Here is a 12892-nt window from a genome sequence, read left to right on the forward strand (position 1 = left end):
TTGGGAGGAGAGAGGAGCCACACAGCTGGTCGTGGTTGCAGCTGGTGCTTGAGGATGCAGGGGAATGACTCATTCACCCCAAGGGAGATTCCTTCTTACTTCTTGTGCAGGCTCAAGACTTCGCCCTCACAGGATGCACAGCTGGTGAAATGTTGCGATTGCTGGAAGGAGCCGGAGAAACAATGTTGCAGAACGGAGTCATCGCTGGAGTTGCAGATTGTCAGTTCATGGAGGGTCCAGTTGCAGTCCCAGTAGGAAGAAGATGAAGTAAACCATCAGAGGAGTCCTGCTGGAATCTTGCACATTGAATCTGAGGACCCACCCAAGAGAGAGACTCTAAACAGCCCAGGAAGGGGGACTGGTCACCTAGCAGGGTGACCACCTATCAGGAGGGGGGCGGTGACGTCACCTACCTGACTTGCCTCTCAGATGCTCCAAAGGGGCCTCTGTCCACCTTTGATTCAAGATGACAGAATTAAGAGGCCACCTGGAGGAGCTCTGGGCACCACCCCTAGGGAGGTGATTGACAGGGGAGTGGTCATTCCCCTTTCCTATGTCCAGTTTCACGCCAGAGCAGGGACCAGGGATCCCTGGACTGGTGCAAACGGGTTTATGGAAGAAGGGCACCAAATGTGCCCTTCAAAGCATACCAATGGCACGGGGAGTCTACCCCTCCCAAGCCATGTAACACCTGTTTCCAAGGGAGTGTGTTACCTCCCACTCCCACAGGCAATCCCTTGTTCTGCCTTCCTCTACCTGAGCTGGTCAAGCAGCAGGAGGAGGGCAGAAACCTGTATGGAGGGTGGCAGCAGCGTGGGCTGCCGCAAAATCCTTGAAAATTGGCAGGAGCAATACTGGGGGGTCCTCTAAGGAGCCACCAGAGTGCATAAGGTCATACAACCAACACTGGCAACAGTATTGGGATATGATTGTGACATGTTTGATACCAAACATGCCAAGGTTCGGAGTTACTATTATGTAGCTGGACACAGGTAGTGAGTGACCTGTGTCCAGTGCTTGGGAAAAATGGTTTCCTCGCAGTTACGAAGTCCAGTGTAATGAAGCTGGAGTATATAGGTTCACCTATGCTCATGCAGGGATGCCCTCACACACAGGTACCTGCACCCTGCCCTCTGGGCTAGGAGGGCCTACCATAGGGGTGACTTACACTGACCTGTAGTGAAAGGATGCATGCACCTTTTTATGCAGGCTGCAATGGTAAGCCTGCAGACACATTTTGCATGGTGTCCCATGGATGGCACAATACATGTTACACCCCATAGGGAACCCTTGGTGCCCCAATGCCCTGGGTACCTAAGTAGCATATACTTGGGACTTCTAAGGGGGCACCAGTATACCAATTGTGGAGTGTGCAATGTCCTAGACAACCACATTTAGAGAGAGAGAGAGAGAGAGAGAGGGACAGTCACTGGTGTCCTGATTAGCAGGATCTCAGTGAACGCAGTGGAACAAAACTGACAGCAGGCAAAAAGTGGGGGTAACCATGCCAAAAAGATGGTACTTTCCAACAAACTCCACCTTTACCCTATTTTGAAAACCCTAACTGCTGGAGAGTAAAGTGCTCTCCAATTACAACCATGCACCAAACATTAAAATCATTACATACATCTACATACAGGAAAAGATAAAAAAAATATCACTGCATGGCTTTCAGGGGTTTACAAATAAAGAATCAACTATACAAACTGGGTACTGAAGTGTGAAAGCAAACAAATGCGAACGTGAACAAGAAGGACAACCCTTTGCAACTTGGAATCATGACTCCGTTTGGGATCCTAAAGAACAAGTTACTTACCTTCAGTGACGCTCTTTCTGGTGCGTACTCCAACTGCAGATTCCTCACCTTGTGTATATTCCCAGACTCCAGACTAGATCCAAAAAAATTCAAACCAATCCTTCTGTAGGCTGGTGGGTTGTGCTGTGTGGGTCCGCGACAATGGTCAACTCCTGAGTACCAGCTTGTCTGGGGGAAAAGGCAGTGTAAGTAGGCTGGACCGAGAGGACCTGAAGTTCACTCATCCAGCATGCGGACTTTATCGCACCAGAAAGATAATTTTCAAAGTGTGTAGATTCACTGAACAACTGTGCATTGGTTTGAAAAGGGTACACATTAAAAAAGTGAGGACTAACTATGTCCTGCTGTGCCATAACAAAGGGTGTTGGCAGAACATATGTTGCAACCCTTTCAGAAAATACATCACTATCACTGATTTAAATAAGGAAGGTTCTTTCAGAAAACATAAAAAGGCTGATAGAGCCAACAAGTAACCTTAAGATGTGTCCAGAGCAAGGCCTCATTGAGCAAAAAACAAAGCAAACAACAACACATACCCACACCATGACACAAAAATGACCCAGCATCATGCATATACAGATTTTTTGAAAGAGCACCTGGCTGCCAAGATGAAGACAACCTCATGAGGGAGATCAAATTAATTAAACTAAAGCTGTTCAGTCTCCACTCATGGAGGTGCAGACTGCACAGGCTCAATTGTAAAACTCTGCACTGCCACGGCAGCACAAGATTATCCCGTACTGAGAGCCTGATCAGAAGACAAATGATCAGGCACAAAAGTTCTGGGTTAATACACTGCTGGCCCAATCCAATTCCACTAGGGTGAATTGGGCGTATTTGTTCCAGATCTTCCTCAGTACATGGGGCAGAAGAGGTAATGGCAGGAGGGCATACAGGAGACCCATATTTCAATCACTGCAGAATGAGCCTCTGAGAGCTAGCCTACTTCGGAACTCCAGCATGCAAAAGTGCTGACACTGAACATTTTCGGTGGTGAGAAACCGATCAATACACACCCAAGGTGTGGAGGGGGAACTAAGTAATGGTGGGTGACCTCACCTGAGGTTCAACCCAGCAAAAAACGAACAATTAGTTCAACTACTGGGTGTGCTTACTTCAAGTTCAACTCCATAGGAAACATGCTAATGGTTGCCTACGTTCACATCTATTGATGAGGATTGTAGGAATTCCTCCCTTATGGAAGAGGTGGTCTCTCACACTTAATAGTGTCATGCTTCATCACAGACCACCTCTCCCCACCCTGGTGTGACAGTGCCACCAGGCCAGACTGAACCTTCTGGTTCTGACCTACCAGAAGGAGGTCTTATATAAAGCTCACTGGATAATACTGGGATCCAGACATCTAAAAATACCCAGTGGAATACTAGTGATTTACTTTTTATAAGGTGTCCACTGATATGGTTAAGAATGAAGAAGAATTGCTAAGCTTAAGAATAATGACTCTGCTCACCTTTAAAGAAGCCAAAATGTTTCTGCCCACTAAAACAAGCCTTTATTCGGCTAGGGTATTCATCATGGCTGAGGATCCCTATCTACGTAAAGATGGAATAATATCAAACTAGTTGTGTAGTAGAAACCATTACCAAGGAACAAAAACAGAAACACTCACGGCCTACATGAGTGTTTAAGAGCCTTCAAAAACCCAAATTTGATGTATTAACAGCCTTGTGTCTGGGATAAGGATGATGCCCCTTGTAGTCTCACATTCATCATAGGGTGCATCACTCATCCAAACCTAACAGTGTGCCTCTCCCAGCTGCTGTTGAGCTTGAAGTAAGCTTGAAATAAGCACACTCACTAGTGGAACTAATTGTTCGGTTTTCGCTGGGTTGTACCTCAGGTGAGGACATCCACCATTTCTTAGTTCCCCCTCCACACTTTCGGTGTTTATTGATTAACTTTTGGGAGGACATGTGGAGGGTCATTTTCCTCTCTCCTTTCTCTGTGTTCAACAGAGAAACTGATCTAGCCAGGGTTTTCCCTACCGCTAAAAGATGCCCTATACCACCACTGGATGCAAATGACACTGGTGATATGCTAAGTGTTGCTTATTAAGTCTGATACCTCCCTGAAGTTTCAAGATCCCACCTGGTGGTGTACCACTAAAGAAATCCCCTGATGAGCCAGCCATCTCCAGAGGCAGAGAGCGTCTTGGCATAGGACTTAGGAATCCCACCATCCCAGATTGTTGCAGTTTCACATGGCCAAGGTACAGCCCATGAGAACCTGCACCAGGGTATGAAGGCTTTAGTGGCAAGTGAATCGCCTGCAACTCGAGCAGACTGATGTGGAGGCGGGTGTCTGCCAGCAACCAGGGTTCTCTGATCTCCACCTATCGCAGATGACCTTCACCAACCCAGAAGGAATGCAACTGTCACCACTGTCAGCTCTAGGTAGGGCAATGAATAGGGGTGTCCATCTGCTCCAACTGCAGTCGAGCAGCCACCTGCGGAGGTCTTTTGAGGTCTCCCCTAACACCAGGAAGGAATCGGACAAGTTTATCTGGTGCTGCGCTCACTGAAACTTCAGGCTCAACTGCAAAATTCACATGTGCCATCTGGTATGGCCGGTAAGCAGGATGAACAAGGCAATCAGGCCAAGAAGCCTCAGAACCATCCTCACTGACACAGGACAGTGGTTGAAGCATCAGGATCATCTCTCAAATGTCTTGGACTTGTTGGTCCAGAGGAAAGGCCTGAAAGCACATCATATCTAGGATGGCTCGGATGAAGGGGCGCCTCTGCAAAGGAGTTGATTGTGACTTTGGCAAGTTGATTGAAAATCATAAAGATGTCAAGAGGTTTGCCTTTGCCTGGAGGTGGTCCTCAACGGAGTACTGCAACCCCACATTCAGCAGCAAGATGTTGCGGTAGGAGAAGCTGGCACCACTGACATTCTCAGATGGACTGCCACCACCGCATCACTGCTAACACCCAAGGAGCACTGGTGAGGCTCAAAGGCAGCACAACAAATAGTGTTTGCAACCCACCTTGAACCACCAGTAACTTCTATGGTCCTGCAGGATGGGAAATATGAAAATGAGCGTCCCGCGGGTTCAATATAAAATGCAGTCTCCCTAATCCAGGGGAGAAAGACCTTGGGCCAACGTGAGCATCTTGAACTTATCCTTGCACAGGGAGGTATTGTGGAGCCAAAAGGTCTAGAAATGGAATGAGGCCTCCATCTTTTTTGGCACAAAAATTAACAGAAATAACATGCAGTCCCTACTTATGATGGATGGGCTGTCTATGGCTTTAGCTAAAAAAGCCCCTACTGCCTTGCATAGCATGGACAGATGGTCTTCCATTAGGTGTGAACCTGTAGGTGGCAGGTGTGGTTGGTACCAAAGGAATGGCAGGACATAGTCCTGCGTAGCCCTATTGGACAATCTGCAGGACCCATTTGTTAAATGTGCTGTTTTGCCACCCATGCGGAAAGTGGCAGATCCTGGTGTCGACTGAATAGATTTGTGCTGCTAAGGGAACACAAAATATGTTTTGCAGTAGTTCCAGGAAGGGCAGAAAACTCGGCAGAACGTTGTCTGGGATGGCCAAGACCTATTTGTCATATCCAGGACATCAAAAGAGCTAGGAAGCCTGTTGTGAAGGTGGCAGGTGCTGTCTATATGTCAGACACCTGGCAGATCTCCTAAAAGGGTGAAAGTGTGAGGACTGCTGAACTGGAGCTGAAAGACCAAGAGTATGTGTGGCCCTACTTGCTGCAACTTGTTATAGGACAGACCTCTCTTTCTCACAAAACAGGCAGAAGCTAATAAAAGGCATATCCATTAGGATACCTGGTCTCTTCTGGAGAACCCAACTGACTTCATCCTTGCGTGGCCCTGAATCACTGTTATTTCTCATGGCCCTTTCCAGACTGTCAGGGGTGTGCAAGCCTGAGTGGATGACGCATTTGATCTCATCCAGACCATCTTGAATAACATGGGTCAATGAACGGAGCTGATCTTCTGGGACTGCAGGCAGAATACCATCCAGAGCAGGTGGGTACAAAAAAAGTAGACAGATGGTGTTTACTGATCTCAGGGAAAGACTAGTGTAAGAGAAAATATGCTTGCCAAACTTACTAAAAGTGGGAGTGTTTAGAAAGGCATTCAGGTTTACTTTGCTCTTGGATACCTGTCCCACCAAGCTCTCAGTTGTCAGGTTCTGGGTGTGAGTACATGGGGTGGATTATATGGTGTGGTAGTGGAATCAGGTAACACACTTACCAATCCTGTTAGGACCCTTGGGTTTTGTCTGTCAAACCCTCAGGTCAATTCTGGGTAGCAGTAGCACTAAGCAGCTAGGCTTACACAGAGGAACAAGTGTTAAGCATTTAAAAAATGGAAGAAGAAATGGACCCCACAGTCAAAAAATCAAACCAATTAAAAAATATATTTATATTTTTATATGAATTTAGACACTAGAACGGAAAAGATCCACCAGAGGGTTTCTGAGATATAGATTTCACAAGCAATAATGAATCAGTGCAATTTCACTCAACCCCAAACGGGCCTTGGCATATTCAACTTATAGAACACTTAGGAAATGTTTAAAGAAAAACTTGGGTGTTTATGCCGTCAGTTAGAAGTACTTGGGGTGACCAACTCTGGCAAGGACCTGTCAGAGGTACCAGCAAGGTTCTCACGAACATTTACATACATAGAGGAAGAATTAACCCAGCAGTTCCAGACACTATCCTTTTTTTTTTTTTTTTTTTTTTTTTTTTTTTTTTTACAAAAGATCCCTGTTAAATGGACCTGATGCAAGGGCTGAAGGATGCTGAAGATGCTCTAAGCTGTGGATGCAACTCAGTCAATGGGGGTGTTCCTGTAGGGGTTCCTCAGTCCACAAAAGTGATGAGGGGGTCCTGGTCACAGGTCGAATTCCTCTCTGGCCTGGCTGAAGTCCAGTCGCCACTAGACTACTAGTCACCTGTTGTCGTGGTCATAGGCTAATCATTCGTAACTCACCGTCCGAAAGTCCCAGCAACTCTCTAACAGAATTCTTAGGCCCAGCGAATTCGGGTGCAACTATGTGCACCAGAGGTCTTGGTCCTCAGTACTGCACAGCCGTAGCGGCTTGAAGACTTACCCCAGCAGGTTTCTTCAGCTGCTGTGTTCCTTTGCTGCAAAGTGGAGGCCAGTCGGCAGGTCCTTGGAGTTCTCTTGGCTTGACTGGAATCTGAAGACGACTATCTTGAGCAAGACAGGGCGGACACACTCCCTTTATTGCTGTGCATCAGGTTCAATCCTTGCCAGAGCAGCCTCTCTTTGCTGGTCCCTCGGTGCAGCAGGGCAGTTCGTTTCCGATCCTTCTTTGGAGTTTGTCAAAATCTTAAGTCTGGGTGCCAGGGGTGCCCTATTTATCTTCAGAAAATGACCAAAGGATAGGATGTGGTTGATAGACAATGGGCTACCAGGTCCCCTCCCTTTTGATGACCACTTCCTGGGCAGTGTGGCATCTGGCTATCCCAAGATGCACCATTGTGGTCACTCCCAAAATGGAAACACCCCTCTCTTAACTCAGAGCTTCCTAGCCCATCCTCAGAGGTGTGGCTACATACCGCTGAAAAAAAAAACAGTCTTACAACAGTTACCAACTTGCCCTTCAAAGGTGGCTTCTCCTTTGAAACCAGCCTTCTGGGCTAACACCTTGTGGGTGTCTGCAGAAGGGAGGTAAAACCACTCTCTCATGCATGCCCCTATTGTGTCATGTAGTGAGAGTCATTAGCATGTCTACCCAGGATGGCAGAGAGCTGTCTGCAGGACAAACCCTGTGTACATCAGTAAACAGGCACTGGAAACCTTGGGCAAGTAACGTGGCGACTTCTAAAGTTGCGCTTTGCCCACGGCTGACATTATATCCAATTTAACCATTAAATCAGACATGCAGGGATTGCGTTGATACCAAACTGTACCAACCTTAGTAGTCCCATTGTAGGAAGTTGGCTCTGTATGTACTATTTCAAAGTAAGAAATAGCATGCACAGAGTCCAAGGGTTCCCCTTAGAGGTAAGATAGTGGCAAAAAGAGATAATTCTAATGCTCTATTTTGTGGTAGTGTGGTCGAGCAGTAGGCTTATCAGAGGAGTAGTGTTAAGCATTTGTTGTACACACACAGGCAATAAATGAGGAACACACACTCAGACAATTCCAGGCCAATAGGTTTTTGTTTAGAGAAATATCTTTTCTTAGTTTATTTTAAGAAGCACAGGTTCAATATTTACATGTAATACTTCAAATGAAAGGTATTGCAGGTAGGTACTTTAGGAACTTTGAATTAGCAAAATAGCATATACAGTTTTCTTATAAATCACATATAGCTATTTTAAAACTAGACAGTGCAATTTTCAACAGTTCCTGGGGGGGGAGTAAGAGTTTATTAGTTTTTGCAGGTAAGTAAACCACCTATGGGGTTCAAGTTTGGGTCCAAGGTAGCCCACCGTTGGGGGTTCAGGGTAACCCCAAAGTTAGCACACCAGCAGCTCAGGGCCGGTCAGGTGCAGAGGTCAAAGTGGTGCCCAAAACGCATAGGCTTCAATGGAGAAGGGGGTGCCCTGGTTCCAGTCTGCCAGCAGATAAGTAACCGCGTATTCAGAGGGCAGACCAGGGGGGTTTTGTAGGGCACCGGGGGGGGGACACAAGTCCACACAAAGTACACCCTCAGCGGCACGGGGGCGGCCGGGTGCAGTGTGCAAACAAGCGTCGGGTTTGTAATAGAAAGCAATGGGAGACCAAGGGGCCTCTTCAGCGATGCAGGCAGGCAAGGAGGGGGCTCCTCGGGGTAGCCACCACCTGGGCAAGGGAGAGGGCCACCTGGAGGTCGCTCCTGCACTGGAGGTCAGATCCTTCAGGCCCTGGGGGCTGCGGTGCAGAGTCTATACCAGGCGTCGGATCTTAGAAGCAGGCAGTTGCGGTCAGGGGGAGCCTCTGGATTCGCTCTGCAGGCGTCGCTGTGGGGGCTCAGGGGGGCAACTCTGGCTACTCACGGTCTCGCAGTCGCCATGGAGTCCTCCCTGAAGTGATTGTTCTCCACAAGTCGAGCCGGGGGCGTCTGGTGCAGTGTGTCAAGTCTCACGCTTCCGGCGGGAAACGCAAGTTGTTTCAAAGTTGCTTCTTTGTTGCAAAGTTGCAGTCTTTTGTGAACAGAGCCGCTGTCCTCAGGAGTTCTTGGTCCTTCTAGATGCAGGGCAGTCCTCTGAGGCGTCAGAGGTCGCTGGTCCCTGGGAAAAGCATCGCTGGAGCAGTGTCTTTAGAAGTGGGGAGACAGGCCGGTAGAGCTGGGGCCAAAGCAGTTGGTGTCTCCGTCTTCTCTGCAGGGTTTTTCAGCTTAGCAGTCCTCTTCTTAGGTTGGCAGGAATCTGATTTCCTAGGTTCTGGGGAGCCCCTAAATACTGAATTTAGGGGTGTGTTTAGGTCTGGGAGGGCAGTAGCCAATGGCTACTGTCCTTGAGGGTGGGTACACCCTCTTTGTGCCTCCTCCCTGAGGGGAGGGGGGCACATCCCTATTCCTATTGGGGGAATCCTCCTTCTACAAGATGGAGGATTTCTAAAAGTCAGAGTCACCTCAGCTCAGGACACCGTAGGGGCTGTCCTGACTGGCCAGTGACTCCTCCTTGTTTTTCTCATTATGTCTCCTGGACTTGCCGCCAAAAGTGGGGGCTGTGTCCAGGGGGCGGGCATCTCCACTAGCTGGAGTGCCCTGGGGCATTGTAACACGAAGCTTGAGCCTTTGAAGCTCACTGCTAGGTGTTACAGTTCCTGTAGGGGGGAGGTGTGAAGCACCTCCACCCAGAGCAGGCTTTGTTTCTGTACCCAGAGAGCACAAAGGCTCTCACCGCATGGGGTCAGAAGCTCGTCTCTCAGCAGCAGGCTGGCATAGACCAGTCAGTCCTGCACTGAACAATTGGGTAAAATACAGGGGGCATCTCTATGATGCCCTCTGTGTGCATTTTTTAATAAATCCAACAGTGGCATCAGTGTGGGTTTATTATTCTGAGACGTTTGGTACCAAACTTCCCAGTATTCAGTGTAGCCATTATGGAGCTGTGGAGTTCGTTTTTGACAGACTCCCAGACCATATACTCTTATGGCTACCCTGCACTTACAATGTCTAAGGTTTTGCTTAGACACTGTAGGGGTATAGTGCTCATGCACCTATGCCGTCACCTGTGGTATAGTGCACCCTGCCTTAGCGCTATAAGGCCTGCTAGAGGGGTGACTTACCTATGCCACAAGCAGTGTGAGGTTGGCATGGCACCCTGAGGGGAGTGCCATGTCGACTTACTCATTTTCTCCCCACTAGCACACACAAGCTGGCAACCAGTGTGTCTGTGCTGAGTGAGGGGTCCCTAGGGTGGCATAAGACATGCTGCAGCCCTTATAGACCTTCCCTGGCATCAGGGCCCTTGGTACCAGGGGTACCAGTTACAAGGGATTTACCTAGGTGCCAGGGTTGTGCCAATTGTGGAAACAATGGTACATTTTAGGTGAAAGAACACCCGGTGCTGGGGCCTGATTAGCAGGGTCGCAGCACACTTCTCAGTCAAGTCCGCATCAGTATCAGGCAAAAAGTGGGGGGTAACTGCAACAGGGAGCCATTTCTTTACACCCATTCAGAAGCTGGCAGTGTTATGCCAGTCAGTATCTCTGCACTTGCCAGTGGGGCTACTAGCCTTTGTACAGTAACAATGACGATTTTGTGTTTTTACTGCTAGAACATGCAAAGGTACATGTTCCACTTTTTAATACACAACACCCTGTTTTATGGACATGCCATAGGGATGACTTGCATATGGTAAAAGAGGGGGGGGGATTGGATTTCACTATTATTTTAAATGGTAAAATCGACTTAACAGTTTTAATGTGCCCTTCCAGTCAGCAGTGGCAGATTGGGAGCCATGTTTTACCCTGTCCTACTCAGGGTGGCCTAATAATTGCTGAAGTCCCTGAGGGACACTAACTTACAGGCCCAGGGTACACCTGGTGCCATATCCTAGGGACTTACAATTAAGTTAGGCTAGGCTAATTAGGGACAAGCCAATAAAACATGCACCATTTTAAGTGTTAGAGCACATGCACTGCGTCCTGTTTAGCAGGGCTCTGGGCATTTCGGAGCCATTAGACCAGTACTTTGTAGTCAAAATATGGGAAAAGGTCTGGGTAAACCTGTGAAAAAACCTGTTTCCTTACACTGGGCCACAAAATGTGGGTTGCCTGAAGCAGGCCTATGGCGACCAGCAAACTGTCAGTTGACTGGAGGTCCAGAGCATGGCTCAGTCATAGTGTGCTTGTAACAGCTTGATTGGCGACTGGCCTCACTGCAAGACTCATGCAAAGACACTAGTTTTAACCCCCATAATGGGGAACTGAAGGTTAAGAACATCAGCAGCCCTGCAAATGACCTTTAGGAAAGAATTACTCTCGTCCACTGGTGGCCATGGGATTTTGGGGGGGGCGGGGTGAGGAGGGGGTGGGGGGGTATATCAGGTGTGCTAACTAGTCCACCACTGTAAGGAAATGCCTCTTTGGCATGGTTACCCCCTGACCTTTTGCCTTTGCTGATGCCAAGTTATGATTTGAAAGTGTGCTGGGACCCTGCTAACCAGGCCCCAGCACCAGTGTTCTTTCCCTAACCTGTACTTTTGATTCCACAATTGGCACACCCTGGCATCCAGATAAGTCCCTTGTAACTGGTACCTCTGGTACCAAGGGCCCTGATGCCAGGGAAGGTCTCTATGGGCTGCAGCATGTATTATGCCACCCTGGAGACCCCTCACTCAGCACAGACACACGGCTTACCAGCTTGTGTGTGCTAGTGAGAACAAAATGAGTAAGTCGACATGGCACTCCCCTCAGGGTGCCATGCCAGCCTCTCACTGCCTATGCAGTATAGGTAAGACACCCCTCTAGCAGGCCTTACAGCCCTAAGGCAGGGTGCACTATACCATAGGTGAGGGTACCAGTGCATGAGCACTGTGCCCCTACAGTGTCTAAGCAAAACCTTAGACATTGTAAGTGCAGGGTAGCCATAAGAGTATATGGTCTGGGAGTCTGTTTTACACGAACTCCACAGCACCATAATGGCTACACTGAAAACTGGGAAGTTTGGTATCAAACGTCTCAGCACAATAAATGCACACTGATGCCAGTGTACATTTTATTGTAAAATACACCACAGAGGTCACCTTAGAGGTGCCCCCTGAAACCTAACCGACTATCTGTGTAGACTGACTAGTTCCAGCAGCCTGCCACACTAGAGACATGTTGCTGGCCCCATGGGGAGAGTGCCTTTGTCACTCTGAGGCCAGTAACAAAGCCTGCACTGGGTGGAGATGCTAACACCTCCCCAAGGCAGGAGCTGTAACACCTGGCGGTGAGCCTCAAAGGCTCACCCCTTTGTCACAGCACAGCAGGGCACTCCAGCTTAGTGGAGTTGCCCGCCCCGTCCGGCCACGGCCCCCACTTTTGGCGGCAAGGCTGGAGGGAACAAAGAAAGCAACAAGGAGCCCCTAAGGTGTCCTGAGCTGAAGTGACTAACTTTTAGAAATCCGATTCCCCCAATAGGATTAGGGATGTGACCCCCCTCCCCTTGGGAGGAGGCACAAAGAGGGTGTACTCACCCTCAGGGCTAGTAGCCATTGGCTACTAACCCCCCAGACCTAAACACGCCCTTAAATTTAGTATTTAAGGGCTCTCCCTGAACCTAGAAATTAGATTCCTGCAACTACAAGAAGAAGGACTGCTGAGCTGACAAACCCCTGCAGAGGAAGAACAGAAGACACCAACTGCCTTGGCCCCAGACTTACCGGCCTGTCTCCTGCCTTCCAAAGAAACCTGCTCCAGCGACGCTTTCCAAGGGACCAGCGACCTCTGAATCCTCTGAGGACTGCCCTGCTTCGAAAAAGACAAGAAACTCCAGAGGACAGTGGCACTGCTCCAAAAGAACTGCAACTTTGTTACAAGGAGCAGCTTTAAAGACCCATGCAACTCCCCGCAAGAAGCGTGAGACTTGCAACACTGCACCCGGCGACCCCGACTCGACTGGTGGAGAA

At 48.6% G+C, this 12892-nt stretch overlaps 1 protein-coding gene across 13 annotated transcripts in view; it reads right to left on the reverse strand.

The window, feature by feature from the left end:
• TRIP12 (thyroid hormone receptor interactor 12) overlaps positions 1–12892 on the reverse strand; it is a 1145873-nt gene that overhangs the window by 615413 nt on the left and 517568 nt on the right. For 6 of the 13 annotated variants that reach the window (XM_069213427.1, XM_069213421.1, XM_069213426.1 and 3 more), the window contains one exon: positions 1817–1984. The exons of 6 other annotated variants lie outside the window; for them this stretch is intronic. In XM_069213427.1, coding sequence (XP_069069528.1) covers positions 1817–1984 — 168 coding nt within the window. The remainder of the gene's footprint in view (positions 1–1816; positions 1985–12892) is intronic. One more of the 13 variants, XM_069213425.1, reaches the window with a different exon arrangement.

This window comes from Pleurodeles waltl, chromosome 11, assembly GCF_031143425.1.
Source record: "Pleurodeles waltl isolate 20211129_DDA chromosome 11, aPleWal1.hap1.20221129, whole genome shotgun sequence".
Lineage (NCBI taxonomy): Eukaryota > Metazoa > Chordata > Amphibia > Caudata > Salamandridae > Pleurodeles > Pleurodeles waltl.